The sequence below is a fragment of the Rattus norvegicus genome, chromosome 16 (genome assembly GCF_036323735.1).
Source record: "Rattus norvegicus strain BN/NHsdMcwi chromosome 16, GRCr8, whole genome shotgun sequence".
NCBI classification, from domain to species: domain Eukaryota; kingdom Metazoa; phylum Chordata; class Mammalia; order Rodentia; family Muridae; genus Rattus; species Rattus norvegicus.
The window spans coordinates 76,458,457-76,477,547 of record NC_086034.1 but is presented as its reverse complement, the minus strand read 5'-3'; the positions used below and the strand labels follow the sequence as shown (position 1 = coordinate 76,477,547).

Here is a 19,091-nt window from a genome sequence, read left to right as displayed (position 1 = left end):
TTGTTCAGATACAAGGTGCATCAGCTGAGGATTCACATGCCCAGGTCGTTTACTCTTGACTCTTGCTTCAGACGAGGGTGGGAAGGGGTTTGTTTCATCTCACACGTTACAGTCTACCACCGAGGAAAACTAAGCATTGATATGGAGGAGGGAACCGAGGCAGAGAACACGGAGGAATGCTGTTACTTACCGGCTTGCTCCGGGCTCATGTTTAGCTACCTTTCTAATACAGACCAGGTCCATCTGCCCAAGGACGGTATTGTCCACAGTGGGCTGGTACCTTCTACATGGATTATTAACCAAGAAGATGCCCCCACAGGCATGCCCTAAGGAGTTGGGTGGGAGCAGTTCCTCAGTTGAGGCTTCTTCTTCTGGAGTATGTCAAGTTGGCAATCAGATCTTGCAGAGAGAGGTCTGAAGTACAGTTACCTTCTCCTGGCCTCAGAGGGCATCATCTCTTATGTGCATGTACACACACACGTACATACATACACATGTGCACATGCATTCATACATGCACTCATGTACACACATACATACATACACATGTGCACATGCATTCATACATGTACTCATGTACACACACACGTACATACATACACATGTGCACATGCATTCATACATGCACTCATGTACACACACGTACATACATACACATATGTGCACATGCATTCATACATGCACTCATGTGCACACACAAACATAAGAGAATATATTTGTTTTAACCCGTTTTTCTCTCTCTCTCTCTCTCTTTTTCAAGTTTTCCGGCCACCAGACCCATCGCCGGACCCGGAGAAGTACAACAACGTGGTGACCGTCACAGGGATATCCCTGTGCTTGTTCATCATCTTTGCCACCGTGCTCATCACCCTCTGGAGGAGATTCGGCAGAGCCCCCAAATGCAGCACGCCGGCCCGCCACAACTCCATCCATTCCCCCGGCTTCCGGAAGAACTCGGATGAGGAGAACATCTGCGAGCTGAGCGAGCCTCGCGGAAGCTTCTCGGATGCGGGGGACGGGCCCAGGGGAAGCCCAGGGGACACGGGCATCCCGTTGACTTACCGGTGCAGTGCGTCAGCGCCTCCTGAGGACGAGGCCTCCGGCAGTGAGAGCTTTCAGTCCAACGCTCAGAAGATCATCCCGCCCCTGTTTAGCTACCGCCTGGCCCAGCAGCAGCTGAAGGAGATGAAGAAGAAAGGGCTGACAGAGACCACCAAAGTGTACCACGTGTCTCAGAGCCCCCTGACAGACACGGTAGTGGATGCCACTGCCAGCCCCCCCTTAGACCTGGAGTGCCCCGAAGAGGCAGCAGCAAGCAAGTTCCGGATCAAGTCTCCTTTTCTGGACCAGCCTGGGGCAGGTCCCGGGGAAAGGCCCCCCTCCAGGCTGGATGGCGTCCTGCCTCCGCCCAGCTGTGCGGTCAGCCCCAGCCAGACGCTGATCCGCAAGTCCCAGATGAGGTCGACTGGTGGGAGAGATGGCTCGTCGGAGCGGGGCCACTGCAGAAGTTCCCTCTTCCGGAGGACTGCTAGTTTTCACGAAACCAAGCAGGCTCGCCCTTTCAGGGAGAGGAGTTTGTCAGCCCTGACTCCCCGCCAGGCCCCCGCCTACAGTTCCAGGATGAGGACCTGGGAGCAGATGGAGGATAGGGGTCGGCCTCCCAGTCGAAGTGCTCACCTGCTTCCAGAGAGGCCGGAACACTTCCAAGGGGCGGCAGGTCGGGCCAGCAGTCCTTTGGGTCCACTCTCCAAATCCTACACTGTGGGGCATCCCAGGAGGAAACCCGACCCGGGGGATCGCCAGGCTGGGTTGGTGGCAGGAGCTGCTGCGGAGAAAATGGAGCCTCACCGAGCTCACAGGGGACCGTCCCCCAGTCACAGGAGTGCGTCAAGGAAGCAGACTTCCCCCGTTTTCCTCAAGGACAGCTACCAGAAAGTCAGTCAGCTTAGCCCTTCTCACTTCAGGAAAGATAAATGCCAGAGCTTCCCCATCCACCCTGAGTTCGCCTTCTACGACAACACCTCTTTCCGCCTCACCGAGGCTGAGCAGAGAATGCTGGACCTCCCGGGATACTTTGGCTCCAACGAAGAGGACGAAACCACTAGTACACTGAGCGTGGAGAAGTTAGTAATCTAGGCTAGGAAGCGGCAGGGCTCACCCAGGTCCTTCCCCCAGCTGGCAATATCCCTTGCTCGCTAGTGCTGTACAACCGTGGGTACAACCGTGGGAATTAGTCGGGGAGATGGGATTTATCCTGAACTTTCCTTTTGTTACCCCTTTTCTATTGGCTTATTACTACTAATAAAATTGAAAGAAGGCAAATGTATGATGCATTTTGAACGCTACACATGATGTTTCCAATTTAGGCATCTGGGAGATTTTCCCAAGGGGTAGGAGCCTCCCAGTGCCTGATGGGTATGCAGAACCATTATACAAGTGACCTTGCTTAGCATCTTGCTTTGTTTTGAAGCAGGAACCAAACAAAGGAGCCTAAATGTGGGGCTGCTTCTTTTGAAGTTTGTTACCAAGATTCCGAGTGGCCTAAGGACTAATCAGCATACACAGAAATAGCTACGTGTTTGTGGTGACCTCCAGCTACCACACCCATCCTGCCTTTAGATTGATTTCCTTCTTTTAGAGTTTTATCAGGACGTCAGGCAGCCAGGGAGGTTTCAGACAGGGGGAAATCAGAAATGTAAACATGGTAGTTCCAAAAGTTAATATTTGTTCAACTGTCACTTGTGACTTTTTGTTTTTTAAATTAAAATGTGCTTCCTTTGGAACTGTTTCAGCAATGACTGCGGGCTCTTCAGGAACAGGAGGGGTGGGTTGTCCAGAGCTGTGTGGCAACTCCTATGCATGGATGAAAGAAGAGCCAGGCGTGTTACTCCCCAGTCTCTTTATTTACCTCACCAGAAAGCTTTGTTCTCTACCCAAGTTCACAGGCCTGTGGGCCAGCCTTTGACACAGGGGCACATGATTGCTTGTCCCAGAGGTTTACCCAGCAGTGTCACTCTGAGACCAAAACAGCTTTGGAAAAGTGGAAATTCATGTGGGCTGAGACTTTTCCTGTCAAGTGATACTCACTAACAGTCTACCCAGCCCAGTGTTCTGGGGCTCTCACTAACAGCGAAACCCCTGCCTCCAGGAAAAAAGATGCTTCCCCGCAGGCTTTAATGTGGGAGTTGTAAATTTCAGTGCACAGATTTTTGGTATCTTACCACTGTGTCTGCGTGTTCTAGTCCCAGTAGCTGCTATAGAATAGGGGCTCAATAAAGACACGGCAAGTGGCCAGCTAGCAAAATGCCTTAAAACCAGTTGTGGTTGAAGTAGAATGACTCTTCATAACACTTTACATTGCACATCATTATAAAGGAAATGCATTCGTGAGACATCATGAGGTTTCAGTTTATAGAGGCCTCACCTCACAAACATAAGTACTTTTTTTTTTTTTTTTTTTTTTTTTTGCAGTCACCAGTTTGTGCATTTCCAGCCATCCTGAGAACAACCAATGATGCTTGGCCAGCGTTTTGCTGGTTCCGTGTTTCAGATTATCTTAGTGTATGTAACTTCACGAAGCTGGGTGAGCACGCCACATTTATATGTTTATTGTGTGTGTCCTGACCAGTAATGTGTCCGTGCTCACCTTGCTGAGAAGAAATGTTCTTTTTAAATATAGTTTTTAATCTAAAAATTTAAAATTAGCATGTACTTTAGAATTTTACACAAGTACTGGTAGGGGAATGTTCTACCATTGAACACACATGGTTCATCCTTCCCACTCCTCTCTAAATACTCCTCAAATTCATAGCTGTGTGTCTGTGTGACTGTGTGTGTGTGTCTATGTGTGTGTGTCTGTGTGTGTGTGACTCTGCGTGTGTGTGACTCTGTGTGTCTATGTGATTGTGTGTGTGTGCACATGTGTGTGTGACTGTGTGTAGGACTGGCCGCTTGAGATTGAATTGAAACCTACACCTAGAGAAAAGATCTCCCTCTCTCAGCAGCTCTGTTTCCTAGAGCTCTTTCTCTAGAGTTGGGACCTTGTCCAATTCTCCCTGGTGTGCGTGTTGTCACGTTGCCTAGTGTTGTCACTGCACAGGTCTTTTTGGCCAACCGTATTGCTGAAATTTCATAGTTACAACTTCTTATTGGTTTTGTCACTTACCTCTCCTTACTCAGGACAAGCCCCAGCAAGCCTGCCCATCATCCACAAGGCAGCTTCTCGAGTGCATGACTGTCAGCTCTGACCGTGATCCTTCTAGAAACCTTTGAACTGGTGATCCAGCTGTAGATCCCCAAACGTCGTTTTGTCCTCCCGCAATGGTCCTATATACTGTATAACACCCACACGCAGCTGACCACCAAAGCTGGAAACTCGGAAGAGTCACTTTGAACTTGGTTTCACCGCGTCTGTGCAGCTGGTAGCCATCAGGCTGTGCGGATGCCTCTGCTTTCTCGGCTCCGGGTGTACAGCATGCCATCTTCTTCCTTTATTAAATGTTATGTGAGAAATCTGTACAAAGAGTTATGGTCCCCTATTCATCTTCTCTGTTCTGCCTCTTCTAGATCCATTCCCTTCCCATCCAAGTTTGTGTCTTTTTCCCCCATCAAGGAAAATTGTCCGAATATACTTTAGTGTGTGGACTTCCACTGGAGTGTGATGGCGCTGTCATAGGTTCCACATTTAGAGAAAACCATTCCTTTCTGGGAAGCTAGAAATTGCTAACACTAGCTTTTCGGTTAGGGGTGGAACTTTGCGCCCCACTCTCTCCTCCATGATGGAATTTGGTCTGGCTTTTTGTGCACACTGTCACACCTACTGTGTGCACTTTTTGTGCACACTGTCACACCTACTTTGAGTATACATGTATAGCTACCATGCTGGGTCCAGAAGGCAGTTTCCTTGGAGACAACTGCTACCTGCGAGTCTGACAGTTTTCTCAGTCCTTCTGCGGTGATCTTTTCGAAGAAAAGGCTGTGAGAGAATTTATTCACTCTAGTCCTGAACATTCTGCAGTCTTTTTTCTTTTCAATACCTTGGTAAGTTGTGGGTCCGTCTCTGTGTCGGCCATTGTTTACTGCAAACAAAAGCTTCCTTCATGAGAGTTGAGAGGTGCCTTGATCTGGGGTGTAGTAATAGGACATCAGGAATTGGTTTAATACTATGTCCACTTTGCAGAATAATAGCAGGAGGTTCTCCTCTAGGGCCTAGGGCCTACCTAGCCATAAGCCTTTCACCCAGCACGATCCTTTTTATGATATTTCTAAAATGTCCCTGTTCTGTCTTTGCACTCATCTAATTCATTCCACCCCCAGAAGCCAGAATGTTCTTTATAGAAGGCAAACCTGATCGTTCCACTCGCCCCAAGGGATCCCCTTTCTTTGACTCCCAGTGGTAGAAATCACACAAACTCAGCGTGGGTCTTTCAGGACCAGGTGTATCTGCTTGACACAGCAACTCTTACACTTCATGGACCATTAACACCCTTCTTCATTCTGTAGGCTTCATACATGATGTTCTCAACATCTGGGGCCCTTCGTTGCTCTGTCCATCCGGTGAGCCGTCAAGTCTGCTCTGCTGTCACCCAACAGAGATAATTGCTTTGCCTCTGTCAGCCTTTCTGAGAGACTTTGAGTGCAAGGAGGTATAAAGGAAGCCTCGTCATTTTAAAATTCCCACGTACTTTGAAAAAGCATCTAGAATAGAATTCTCATTCAATCTGAGGGAACTGTACATCACCTCATTTAACACAAGGGTTGCTTTGGGTTTCAACCAGTGATGAAATCCAGTTGCAAGAGCTCTACCACTGAGCAGATATGACAGACGCAACCCAGAGGTGAAGCGCGTCCTTGGTGTGCTTGAGGTCCTGGGTTCGTTTCCTGCAGCCACTACCATCAAAAAACAAAACAAAACAAAACAAAAAACCAAAAAGCCCATAAACAAGAGCAAGATTAGGCTATTAGAAGCAGATGAACTGTGATTTTAGTTATAAGTAACGAGGAAAAAGATGTTTTACTTCTGGCAATTGTTAGGAGCAACTCTGTCCAGAGGATTAAGAGAAAACTGAAAAGCTGGGAATTTGACTCAGTGGTAGAACATTCCCCTAGCTTGTGGAAGGACCTGGATTCAATCCTTAACATCACACAGGAAAGGAAATCGATGCCTGGACTTGCTATGTTTAAACCCTTTTAATAGGATAGGGGGATGAAGACCTGGAGAGATGGCTCAGCCGTTAAGCATGTTCGCTGCTTTTACATAACACCAGAGTTCGGTTCCCAGCACCAACACGGCCAGCTCCCAACCAGCTGTAATTCCAGTTTCAGATGCCCTTTTCTCACTTCACACAGCACACACGCACGCATGCAGGCAAACGTTCATTCATATAAAATGAATAACTAGAAAAGAAATCTTAAATGGATGAGAAGCGGGAAACCATGCCTCAGCCGCCTTTGCGATTCTTTGTTATGATCAGAGTAGGTGCCCTATAAATACCTGTTGGATGACTGTGGAAGAACTCCGACTGACGACGTCAAATACAGCTTTAATGAGTTCCTGGGAGGAGGCAATCTTAAAGTTGCTACAGTGGCCAACTGCCAGGTGTGTGTGTGTGTGCGCGCCAACAGAGTTGCTGGATGGGGCAAACAAAAGTCTTGAATAAATGTCTAAGAATTTGGTAAGAAAGGCTTAGCAAAGACTTGCATAAAACAGCAAGTAAAATGGAGCAACTACCATTTAAAGTTAACTTCACTTAGCACACGCAGTTAGGAAAAAACAAAAAGCTAACTGTGGCCTGGGAACAGACTCCGACCCACACACTCATTCTGAACAACAACAAGAAACGTTCATCGGAATCCTCTTTATGATGAGGCTGTGCAAGCCAACTTTCCAAAGTTCACATAAGACTCTATTATCTTACTCCTCTCATTAACACAACTTTCCATCCTCTCGAAGCTTAAAGGCAGCAAAACCTAGGAGAGACTTTTAGATGCCAAAGTGGCCTAGAGGCAGGATTTAGTCTTGAAAACCGGCTGGACCAAGATTACTAAAGTCATGGATATCATTTTGTGTGTGTGTGGCTGTGTATGTTTGTAAGTGCATGTGTGCATGTTTATGTGTATGTGTGTATGTGTATGACTGTGTCTATGTAGTTGTGTATGTTTGTGTACATGGGTGGCTATGTGTGTGTGTGTGTATATGTGTGTGTGTGTGTTTGTAAGTGCCTATGCATATATGAGCATGCATGTGTACGTGTGTATCTTTGTAAGTGTGCATGTGGTGTGTGTGTGTGTGTGTGTGTGTGTGTGTCTGTTACGGTGTATGTTTGTGTGTGTATAGGTGTGTGTGGCTGTGTATACGTGTGTGTGTGTAGCTGTACATGTTTGTGTGTGTGAGTGTGCGTGTGTGTATGTTTGTAAGTATTGTGTGTCTGTGTCTGTGTGTATGATTGTGTCTATGTAGTTGTGTATGTTTGTGTACATGTGTGCTATGTATGTGTATGTGTGTGTGTGGCTATGACTGTGTATGTTTGTGTGTGTATATGTGTGTGTGACTGTGTATGTTTGTAAGTGTGTGTGTGTGCATGTTTATGTGTGTGTGTGTTTGTAAGTATTGTGTGTCTGTGTGTATGTGTGTGTGTATGATTGTGTCTATGTAGTTGTGTATGTTTGTGTATATATGTGGCTATGTATGTATGTGTGTGTAACTGTGTATGTTTATAAGTGTCCGTGCATGTATGTGCATGCATGTGTATATGTGTTGTAAGTGTGTGTGTGTGACTGTGTATGTTTGTGTGTATATATGTGTGTGTGGCTGTGTATACTTGTGTGTGTGTAGCTGTACATGTTTGTGTGTGTGTGTGTGTGTGTGTGTGTATGTTTGTGTGTGTGTGTTTTTTCCACCTTATTTTTGAGGTTTCTCACTTGTCTGGGATTGCTAAGTAGGCTAGATTGGCTGACCAGCAAGTCCCAGGAGCCCTGTGTCTCTGCCACTCTAGCACTGGGATTATAAATTCTTATAAATCTGTTTTTTAGGTAGGTTCTTGGGAATTAACTCAGATCCTCATGATGGTGCAGTAAGTATTTTGTTAACTGAGCTCTTTCTCCTGCCCGGGATATTTAATTCATCATAAGTTAAGAATGGTGTCTATAACTGGAAGAGCTTGAAGGGGCTCGAGACCCCATATGTACAACAATGCCAAGCAACCAGAGCTTCCAGGGACTAAGCCAATACCTAAAGACTATACATGGACTGACCCTGGACTCTGACCTCATAGATAGCAATGAATATCCTAAGATAAGTAAGAGCACTAGTGGAAGGGGAAGCCCTGGGTCCTGCTAAGACTGAACCCCCAGTGAACTAGACTGTTGGGGGAAGGGCGGCAATGGGGGGAGGGTTGGGAGGGGAACACCCATAAGGAAGGGGAGGGGAAGGGGTTAGGGGGATGTTTGCCCAGAAACCCGGAAAGGGAATAACACTCGAAATGTAAATAAATACTCAAGTTAATAAAAAAAAAAAAAAAGAATGGTGTCTATACGTGTGTGTCCTTATGTGCCCGTGTCTGTCTCTATCTGTCTCTCTCTCTGCCTCCCTCTCTCCCTCATATGTGTGTCCCTGTGTTAAGACAGAGAACCAAGAATGACCTTGACTTTCTGATTCTTCTGCCTCTGTCCTGAGTGCTGCAATTTCAGGCACGGGCCACCACACCGTGTGTATGTGGTGCTGGCCATTGACTCCAGGGCTTTGTGAACCCGTCTAGCCCTCTGCCCACTGATCTGCTTCACTATCCCTCACCACAAGGATTTTGTTCATTGCTACAGTCTGTGAGAGGTGAGTGTTTTCCAGAAGTATAGCTGCATATTTCCCTCCAACAGCTAGGAAGCATTTATAATGTGGATTTTCCAGTCCAGTCTCATGACACATAGGTATATGTGACCTATGGCTTTTGCACAACTGTGGGAAATTCAGAGTAAGGAATTCTCAAGAGCACCTAACAATCACTATGCAGGAGTGAGATCATGCTTCTCCCCTCTCTGACATCGGTTCATGATGCAATGCATGACTGCCTAACGTACTTGGCTCCGAAAAGAGGGATAACAATTTCATGATCTTAAGCAATCCTGATCTGCCGTAAGATTGTACTAAATTAAAATAATTAGCACTTATTGACTGGCTACTATGTGTTGACATTATCGCAAGCCCTTATATGTATCCAATTAACTGACTTCTCAGATCAACTCTATGAGACATAATGCTCACTTTGTAGATGAAGAAGTAAAGCTAAATTACTTGTTTGTCTAACGCCACAGGTAGTCAGGGGAAAGCCAGGATTTGAGCCAGGTCATTTTAGCTCCAAAAGTCACATATTATACATAAATCATCTTGTAGCTATTTTCCTTTAGTTCAGTGAGGAAATGGTAAATTAGGCATTAGCCTGCATCCAAGATGTAAGAAAGTAGTTCTGGTTAAAAAAGTCAGTGGTTTAATCTTTATTGGTATTTTTGACAATTGATACATTGTTACCATCCCGTCCCATGGCACACATGTACAATTTTAGAGAGAAAAGTCTGGAAGCATAAAGTATTTCCAAAGCCGATTAGGTGGAGATGGGCTTTGTGCAAGGACAACAAACAAGGACATGACCATGGAAAATCCAGTTCTCACCATGAGAGCCACAGCTCTCCAGGAAGCCGCCATGTTTCCACTCTACCTGCTGACTTGGTTTCAGTTTCCAAGTAAAACTTTTAGTTCAATCAAATCAGAAGAATGTCTCATATAGACCACATTGTGTCTATTTTGAGCCATTCATTATTAAATGGCTTACAGGAAGAGGACATTTGAAAAATGTGTGTGTTTCTATGTGCAGGTACATCGGCATGTGTGTGCATGAGGAAACTAGAGGTTGATATTGGATGTCCTCCTGGACTGCTCTCCATTAGACTCTAAAGACTCTATTCATTTATTTCGGAATTGTTCTTGCTTATTACTATTTTTTGCTAAGGTGTGTTTGTGTGTGCGTGCGTGCGTGTGTGTGTGTGTGTGTGTGTGTGTGTGTGTGTGTGATTAGAATATAATCACAACATTTCTGTCTTCTCCTCCCTTCACACCCTCTCATATACCCCCCCCCACTCTCCTTCAAATTCGTGGCCTCTTTTTTCACTAATTGTATTGTGTGAATATATATATATATATATATGTATATATATATATATATTCCTAAATAAAATATATATATATTCCTAAATAAAACTTGTTTGGTCCATACAATGCTACCTGTATTTATATAACATGATTGAGAAACCATTAACCAAATTAATCAAAATTAACAAAAAGGATCCAAACTAATAAACTGAGACGTGAGAAGGGAGATAGAGTGGAAAATTCTGGCTTCTTTGGGAAGTTAGTTATGTCATGTGATGTTATGCTGGGGAAGATGGGTGAGAGGATCTAACACCGAAGCAGACACAACTATTTGACAGTTGGTAGAGCCTCTTGGTTTCTGCAGGATCGAACTGCCAGTGCTGAGCTGTTGGTGTTTCGTTAGAGGTCTGGATTGCTGACAGTGAAGACTGGAATAGCCTAAAAAAACTATTTCTAAACAGCTCCACAACCTCCATTTCCTATTAACTTCTCTTTCCACTACCTCTGGTGGGTGGTGGGCTAGAAGGGAGGTTGAAGAATAACCTGTACTAAAGTAGGTTTTGAAAAAAATCTAAGCCAGCAGGAGATATCACAGCAGACACTGAGTGTCTCAGCTATTCCTGGTTGTCTACTTGTCTTTGTCTGGGATGAGCTCCTTGAGGCTGGAAGATGCAAGTTTCTGACCTGGATCTTGGCATGGAGATCTTGAGGCAGAGTGGCAATGAATCCCAGGAGATGAAAGCAAGGAGATCTCTGAATTCAAGGTCAGCCTGGGACAAAACAAGTCACAGATCCAGGTGTGGTACCTTTAATCTGGGATACACCTTCTGCTGGAGACCTGCATGAGGACATTGGAAGGGGAACATTTGCTCTTCTTCGCCTGCTTGCATTTACTCGCTAGCACATCTGTTGGAGTCTACTAGCCTTGTGGGACTGAGCAAGATCCTTGGACGTCCTATCCACAGCTGACCATTGTTGGACAACAGACTGTAAGTCATCACAACAAAATCCCTCACTATACAGAGACTATCACACGTTCTGTGACTCTAGAGAACACTGAGGAAATTCAGCGTATCATAAGAACATACTTTAAAAATCTATACTCCACCAAATGGAAGATATTAAAAAAATGGATGAACTCTAGAAATATCCGGCACACTAAAGTTAAATCAAGATGAAGTAAATAATTTAAACATATATGTAATATATGTTTAAGTATGTATAAGTAAATATATAATGAGATGGAAGCTGTAATTAAAATTTTACTGACCTAAAAAGGCCTTCTAGGTCTATATGGATTCAGCTCAGAAGTCTACTAAACCTTCTTAGAAGATCCAGTACTATCCCAAGGTGTTTTATAAACCAAGCAAGGAACAGTTCCAAATTCTTTTTATGAAGCCAATATTATACTTATGACAAAACTATATGAAGACTCAACAAAAAGAAAATTATAGGTCAATCTCTCCGGTGAACAAATATGCAAGCATTCCCGCTCAGATGCTTAATGAGAAAAGAGAGCATGAATGGTAAGAACCCAAAAGGGGGGGGGGGGTACATGGGAGGGGATGGAGGGAATAGGGAAGAAAGAAATTACATGACTATACCATAAACACATCAAAAAGATCACCTCGAATATTCAAGTCATCTGCATTCCAGAGATGCGGAGATGACTCAACTCACAGAAATGGATAAGTGTAATCTACCACATAAAGGACTCACAGGCTGAGATCCCAGGATCTCCTCATTAGATGCAGAAGAGCCCCTTGACAAAATTCAACACCACTTCATGTTAAAAGTCGTGGAAAACCTAGGGATACAGGGGACTTATCTGCATATAAGGCAGACGGTGTACAATAACCCCACAGTCAATATCTAACTAAATAGAGAGAAACTCAAAGCATTCACCCTAAAATCAGAAGAAGGAGGAGAAGAGGAGGGAAAGGAGGATGGGGAGGAGGAAGAGGAGAAGGAGGAGGGGGAAGAGGAGGGGGAAGAGGAGGGGGAGGAAAGTCAGAGCTGCCCACTGGTCCACTCCTATTCAATATTGGTCTGGAAATCTTAGCTAGAGCAAAAAGACAAGGAGATACACTCTGATGGCTGTGGTGTTTGCAGAGAATCCCCGCATTAAAGAATCCAGCAGAAAACTCCTATAGCCAATAAACAACATTCAGCAAAGTAACCAGGCACAAAATTGACCTATAAAAATCAGTTCTCTTCCTAGGACAATGAACCCCCTGAGAAAGAAGTCAGAGAAACGACCCTGAATTCACATGAGATTCAGAAAGAATCCTGGGGTACAGGAAAGCTACTGCTGATTTTTACGTATTTCTCTATTTCATCAGAGGCACATTCGAAGCCAACCAAAGAAGCTGGTTTCTGGGCCCATTCTTTGGTCAAGAAGCTTGGCGAAATGGCTGCAGTCAGACGCTACTCATAAATGAGTACTTGAAATCAATCTCATTTCTCACTCTTTACTTTTCAAGGTTACTTTATGATCTTCACCTCATTTCTTCTAGATTTCTGGGGAGTACATTTCAGCGTCCCATAGAAAATATCAAGCCTATCCCTTTGCGTGGTCTGAATGAGAACGGCCCCGGAGACTCACAGATGTGAATGCTTGGCCGCTAGGGTGTGGCAGCATTTGAAATGATTGGGAGGTCTGGCCTCAGAGGGAGGGTGGTGGGGGTGGGGTTGGGTTTTGAGGTTTTCAAAAGCTCAACCGGGTCAGTAGCTCTCTCTTCCTGCTGCCTATGGATCTGTACATAAAGCTCTCAGCTTCCCCTCCAGCACCCTGTCCGCCTGTGTGCCGCCATGCTCTCCGCCATGGTGAGAATGGACGAAAGCTCTGAAACTAAGCAAGCAGGGATTAAATGCTTTCTTTTGCGAGAACCACCTCAGTCGCGGCAGTAATGGAACACTGGCTAAAAAGACTCTTCCCCGCCAAAAAAGAAATTGAGATTTCAAAAATGGTTCTTGCTAAATTGCTCAACCGCGCTTAAATTGTTCTTTACGCCGAAGTTAATTTCCTAGAGTTGATGACAGGAACTCATATTCCAAGATATTTTGTATCTGTCCTCATCTCTGCACCTCAGCTAGCATGCTTGTTCTCCCAGAGCTCTGCTGCAGGCGTTTATCTGCTTCCCCTTTGCAGGTCTGTCCTCCTCTAAGCCACTTCACCCTATTTCCGAAGACCGCTCACTGGATGCAGTTAAGATGAAGCCCGCGTGCTGAGTGTGTCCTAACAGGACCTTCCCAGTCAGACTCCAAACGCCCATCCCCTGCCAGGCTTGCCTTCAGATAACACACTCGATCACGCCGCCTTCATTGGGTCCTTAATGCATCGCATTTTTTTCCTTTTTCCTTCTACCCAGCATGCTCTTTGCTCCACGTTTTGATCTTTTGTAAAACATCAGTTACGGGCTGGAGAGATGGCTCAGCGGTTAAGAGCACAGACTGCTCTTCCAGAGGTCCTGAGTTCAACCCCCAGCAACCACGTGGTGGCTCACAACCATCGTTAATGGGATCCTATGCCTTCTTCTGGTGTGCTTGACTGAGGAAAGCAACAGTGTACATAAAAACAAACAAACAAACAAAAAAAAAACCCGCCAGTTACTTTCCACTTGCTTTGGTTATAGGCAAATTCTAAAAATTAACAGTCAATAAATGAAATTGAAGAAATGGTTTTGTGTGACAGCAAACCGGTGATAGGATTTGATCTATTGAAAAAATTCCACACTTACATATTTAGCAAGAGAAACCAAGCATAGGTCCACAAAACGATTTGCTCTCTAATATCCCTGAATGCTTTTATTAGTCGTATCCTGTGGTGATTGATCCTCATGGTCAACCACACTGTATCTATAATTTATGCTGATTATAAACAACCTCCATCTGTGTCTAGAAAGGTGTTTCCAGGTTTCCTTGAGCAGCAAAGACCCAGCCTGAATATGGGCAGACCTTTCCCCATAAGCTGGGGTCTCAGACTGAATAAAAGGGAGAAATCCAGCTAAACGCCAGCATTGATCTCCTTTGGTTCCTGGATGTGTCTAGAATGTTCCCAGTCTTCCTCACCTTGATGGTCTATAGTCTCAAACAATGAACAACAAATATTTCCTTCCTTAACTTGCTTTTCACAGGAACTAGGCTACAACACGAGGAAAGGAACTGATGGTGACAGTTCCCAAACCGAAAACAGCCCAAGTGCCAGCAGGGAAGGGATCAACACATTGGGTTATAGTCATATACCACAGGCCTCCATCAATGAACAGTCCAAGGGTGAGCAAACAGGCATGGAGAGAGAAGCCAGGAGTACTGCTTCCCGCCGTGTTGGGGGCTGGTGGGCATGGATTTGAAAGGCTTAAGAGAACATCCACGGGTAAGGGAAATGTCGTGAATCTCGCTTTGAGGAGTGAGTTGACAAACACACTTTCAAAACCTATCAAACAGTATCGGAGGCCTATGTGTTATATGTGATGATTGATATATATAATATATATATATTATATATATGAAGTACACCTCAAAAGTAGCATAATGCATTTTTTGCAACCTGGTTACTCAAAAGAGACTCTCAAAAGAGTCGCGTCTGGTGAGTCACATTTTCTTTCTCACTTCCTTTGTTTCTTTTGGCTCATATGCAATGCTTACCTATGTGTGTGAGCGGTTATCACACACACTGCGTTCTAGGTCTAAAGGCTTCTATTTGTATATGTGGTTGATGGCTCCCTGTATCGTTCCAAAGCTACATCAGATTGGGAGATAGTAAAACACACACAGACAGGCATGTGAGCGATGGTGCAAGGGCGTATCATGACATTAGGAAGACATTAGGACGCTGAAGCATGACCTAGGAATTCTAAAGAGCGTGGGCTTGGGATAAGAGATGAAGTCAGGCCGCTGGACATCCCCCTCCCTGAGGGGTGTCGTGTTTCCTAAGAGGCTTCATCCAGAAATCTTAGCCTGTTTTAAATGCAAGGAGGGAGGTGTAGATGACAATTCAGTAAAGAAGTGAATATAAGCAAAAATAATGAAGTAATGTTATTAAATAATGTCATTAAAATAGATGAGTATATATGCATAATATTTTTTTTTCTTTTCTTTTTTCGGAGCTGGGGACCGAACCCAGGGCCTTGTGCTTGCTAGGCAAGCGCTCTACCACTGAGCTAAATCACCAACCCCATGCATAATATTTTATGCTATTTGTTATTCTCTACTACAGATACTGCCATAGATTGGAAACTACAGAGAAAATTAAAAAGAACCAGAGAGAGAGAGAGAGAGAGAGAGAGAGAGAGAGAGAGAGAGAGAGAACAATTTAAATAATGTTTTTTTGTGTTGGTCCTCAAAGGGATAAAACTTTAGATATTTAAATTAATCCAGTTAGGGATTGAAGCCATTCTATGGTATAGTATGTAGGATTGTGGTTAATACACTCACCTAAGAGTAAGCAGTTACTATTAAACAACTAAATGCAACTTTGAGCGGCTAAAAGGGGTCATGTAATCCCAACAAGTACTGACTGATCGAGCACAGTCACTGCCGGTATATCGTCTTCTTCCTGTAGAAATGGTACTGAGGAAGTCGGAAAGCACATTCTCCAAGGCCTCTGGCTCTGAACACACTCCAGATTTAAGCCATTAAAATGGTCTTGCTAGTTCCTCTGGAAGCCCACCATTCTAAATGTCACCCCAGAGAGCTTTCCAGATGATTTCTACTCTACAGAGATCTAATTGTAGGAACTCCCCGGTAAGCCTTGAAAACACACCAAACAAGCCAAGCCAAACGAAAACATTCTTACAAATGCTGCCCACTGAATTCACTCAGTTCCTGAGTTGAGGGAGACTCTTCAGGAGTCATATGCCAAAATTAGAGGGAAACAGGGTGACCTTCCAAAGAGAATCTTGGAAGTCGAGAAAAGGAAGGAGTCCTCCTGTGAGGTGGTGTCCTTCAGTTCAGGGATAAGGAGAAATCAACAGAGGGAGACAAAAACTGTTGGAGGAAGAAAGCCTGGAATGTGAGACGCAGTCAGGAGAGATGAGTATTAGGTGTGGGAGGACGACTAGGGAAGTGATCACTGCCAAGCAGATTTGGTTCTGCGACTGCCAAAAGCATTCCTGGGCTAGTCTCCCTGCTTGCTGGGACTAGAGAGGCAGGACCTTTCAACAACACTACAAGTACAAGCAGATGTTTTTTTTTTTTTTTTTTTTTAATTACATATTAAGTTTAAATCACAGAGTTTAAGTTTAAATAGCAAATAACAAATTTATTTGTGTAACTCTAAAGATACTCCGATAACCCTAGGGGGAAATGGAACAAAATAACTCTTATTAATTCTGAAGGGTTATTGACCTAAAAGCCTCAGGTGGGCTCGGAGCCCCACTCCCACCCCCACCCCCACCCCCACCCCCACCCCCACCCCCACCCCCACCCCCACCTCCGGATAGGAAGGATGACTTGATGACAACTCTGGATGCCTCTGATGAGGAGATCCTAGTACCAATCCCGCTGATGTCTACACTTCCAGACTGCGGAGGGCTGACCTGCAGAAGGATCCTTCCATCCCCATTTTTCTTCCTTTCCCATCCTCTAAAACCCTAGGAGACCACATCACGTGCTCAGTCTCACTTCCGGGAGAGATTAGGTCGGCTGTGCCGATTAAGGACCAATCTTACCCTGGAGATGCCTTAATTTGTCCGCTCGGTTGATCCCCATCTAAGAAATCCCACTCCTCCTTAACGCGTAGTATTGTGTTTTTATATTCTCTAACAATTTTTATTTTCTGTTTCTCAAAAGCAAAAACCTGTCTTCTGGAAATACTTGCGCCGGGGTAAGTTTCCTTTTAGCCTGAAAGCTTTTGAAGAGGCCCCTGGCTCCTCACCCGCTGGGAACCGTTCTTCAGGCCACTGCCATTTGGAAACGAAAGCAGTGGAGATGAATGGCCTCAAATATAATTTCATGATTTTTTTTTTCGCCAAGAGTTCCTCCTTTCAGCAACTGCTCGTCTATGTTTGTTTCGTTTGTTGGAAAAAAAAAAAAAAAAAAGCATGACAAACTCCGAGTAGGGAAACTATGCATTCTATCCTCAAGTGGAGTCGAAGAGCCATCTATCCAAATTCATTCTTTAGTGAGGAAAACGGGCCCCTAAAAGTTTAAAAGTAGTGGATCTTAAAATTATCAAGGCCTTAAAATTAAAGTTTTAACGTTGAATATCATTATAGTCTAGCAAATTTGTAAAAAGCAGCAGAACGTCCATGTACACCCTTCCCCGGCTCCTGCCAGCACTAACCAACTGCTCGGCCACAGCAGATTCGTCAATGTTAACACCTTATTCAATTGTATGAGTTTCCCCGTCGTATCTTTCCCCCGTGTAGTTGGCTGAACTGATTTGTTTCAGGATCTCCTAGTATTACAAATCCTGTCTTCTCTAGCCTGCCAGGGGCATTAGAATTGCGTGTGCTTTCTCTCCATATTTATTTTTTGGGACACAGGCTCTTGTGCATTCCAGACCGATCTTGAACTCAGCTTGTAGTCAGAGGTAGCCTTGAACTTCTGACCCTCTTGCCTTCACCTCCAAGTACTGAGAGTGCAGCTGTCTTGCCTTTTTACGCAGTGCTGGGGATGGAGCCCAGGGCTCACTGCACACTGCCTACGAATTCTACCAACTGACCTTCATTCCAACCCAGAACTTTCTCCTTTATGATGTTGACACTTTAAATGTACATGACTCTTTGATTTATGTGTCTGAACTACCCACAGGCTGTTACAAACCAGGCCTTCCTTGGAGCAAGGGAATCTGCGTAGCCAGAAACACATTCACCTGGGGCTAATTTTGTTGCCCCAGAACGCATACTGAGCAGTTAGAGCAATAGTTCTTCACCTTCCTCACGATGTGACCCCTTAGTACAGTTCCTCGCGCTATGATGACCCCACAACTGTTAAATCGGTTCGTAGCTGTAATTTTGCTACTGTTATGAATCATAATTACGTATCGGATATGCAGGATATCTGATAGGCCACTTCTGTGAAAGGTCGTTCAACCTCCCAAAGAGGTCGCAACCCACAGACTGAGAACCGCTGAGTTAGAGCTAAGAATTTGCCTATAAAGTAACACACCATGAAAAAGACTGTGTGGGCTGGAGAGGTGGCTCAAGGCATCGTAAGAGCATGGGTGAAGCTGCTCTTCCAGAGGACCTGGGTCTGATTCCCAGCACCTTTATGGCAGCTCACAAATGGCTGTAACTCCGACAGTAGGAACCCAGCACCCTCTTCTGGCCTCCACTGACACCAGGTACACAGGGAGTGCATGGGTACACATACAGGCAAAGCATCCACATGCATAAGATAAAGTGAAAATTAAAAAATATATATTAAAAGGAAATAACTGTCATGTGAGCTAGGCACCAATTTTGAACTATTTTGAACTATTGTGTGTATTCCTTAATGCCTTGTCTTAAAAAGGAGCTGTATACTATAGGGATAGTTCTAGAAGACGAGAATGCCTAAAATACTGTTATACAACTTCGATGAAGATGTGCTCGCCAGATCTCAGCAATAAACTGATAGTTACATGTTCGCTGTCCCAGAATGTATTCAAGTGCCTTCGGAAACTAAAGTCCGTGTTACAGAAAAAAAAAAAAAGATTAAACGTAAGTCTTTGACATTAGTTATATTTTGTAAGTTTAATAAGACAGAGTTACATCATTTCTCTTCATCTCCTTCCTCAAACCCCTCCCAGGTCTGTCCTTCTCCAATCCACAGCCTCCTCTTTTTAAATTGTCATCGTTACACATACATATAAAAGAGTGTAAAAAGATATCTGTCCTGCTGAGTCCATCCTGCTGTTGACTGCAAATATGTTTTTATGAGCAACCGATTTTGGCTGTGGATAAACAATTGAGGGCTTTATCCTTGGAGAAGCCTAATTCTCCTTCTCTTGACAGTGTTAATTGCATTT

At 44.5% G+C, this 19,091-nt stretch overlaps 1 protein-coding gene across 2 annotated transcripts in view; it reads left to right on the top strand.

Annotated features, from left to right (window-relative positions):
* The window catches only part of Thsd1 (thrombospondin type 1 domain containing 1), a 34,379-nt gene extending 29,857 nt beyond the window's left edge, over positions 1-4,522 (top strand). Inside the window, exon 4 of one of the 2 annotated variants that reach the window (XM_006253357.5) lies at positions 761-4,522. In XM_006253357.5, coding sequence (XP_006253419.1) covers positions 761-2,136 — 1,376 coding nt within the window. In that variant the 3' untranslated portion in view covers positions 2,137-4,522. The remainder of the gene's footprint in view (positions 1-760) is intronic. The other variant, NM_001108878.1, reaches the window with a different exon arrangement.
* The last annotated feature ends 14,569 nt before the right edge of the window (positions 4,523-19,091 follow it).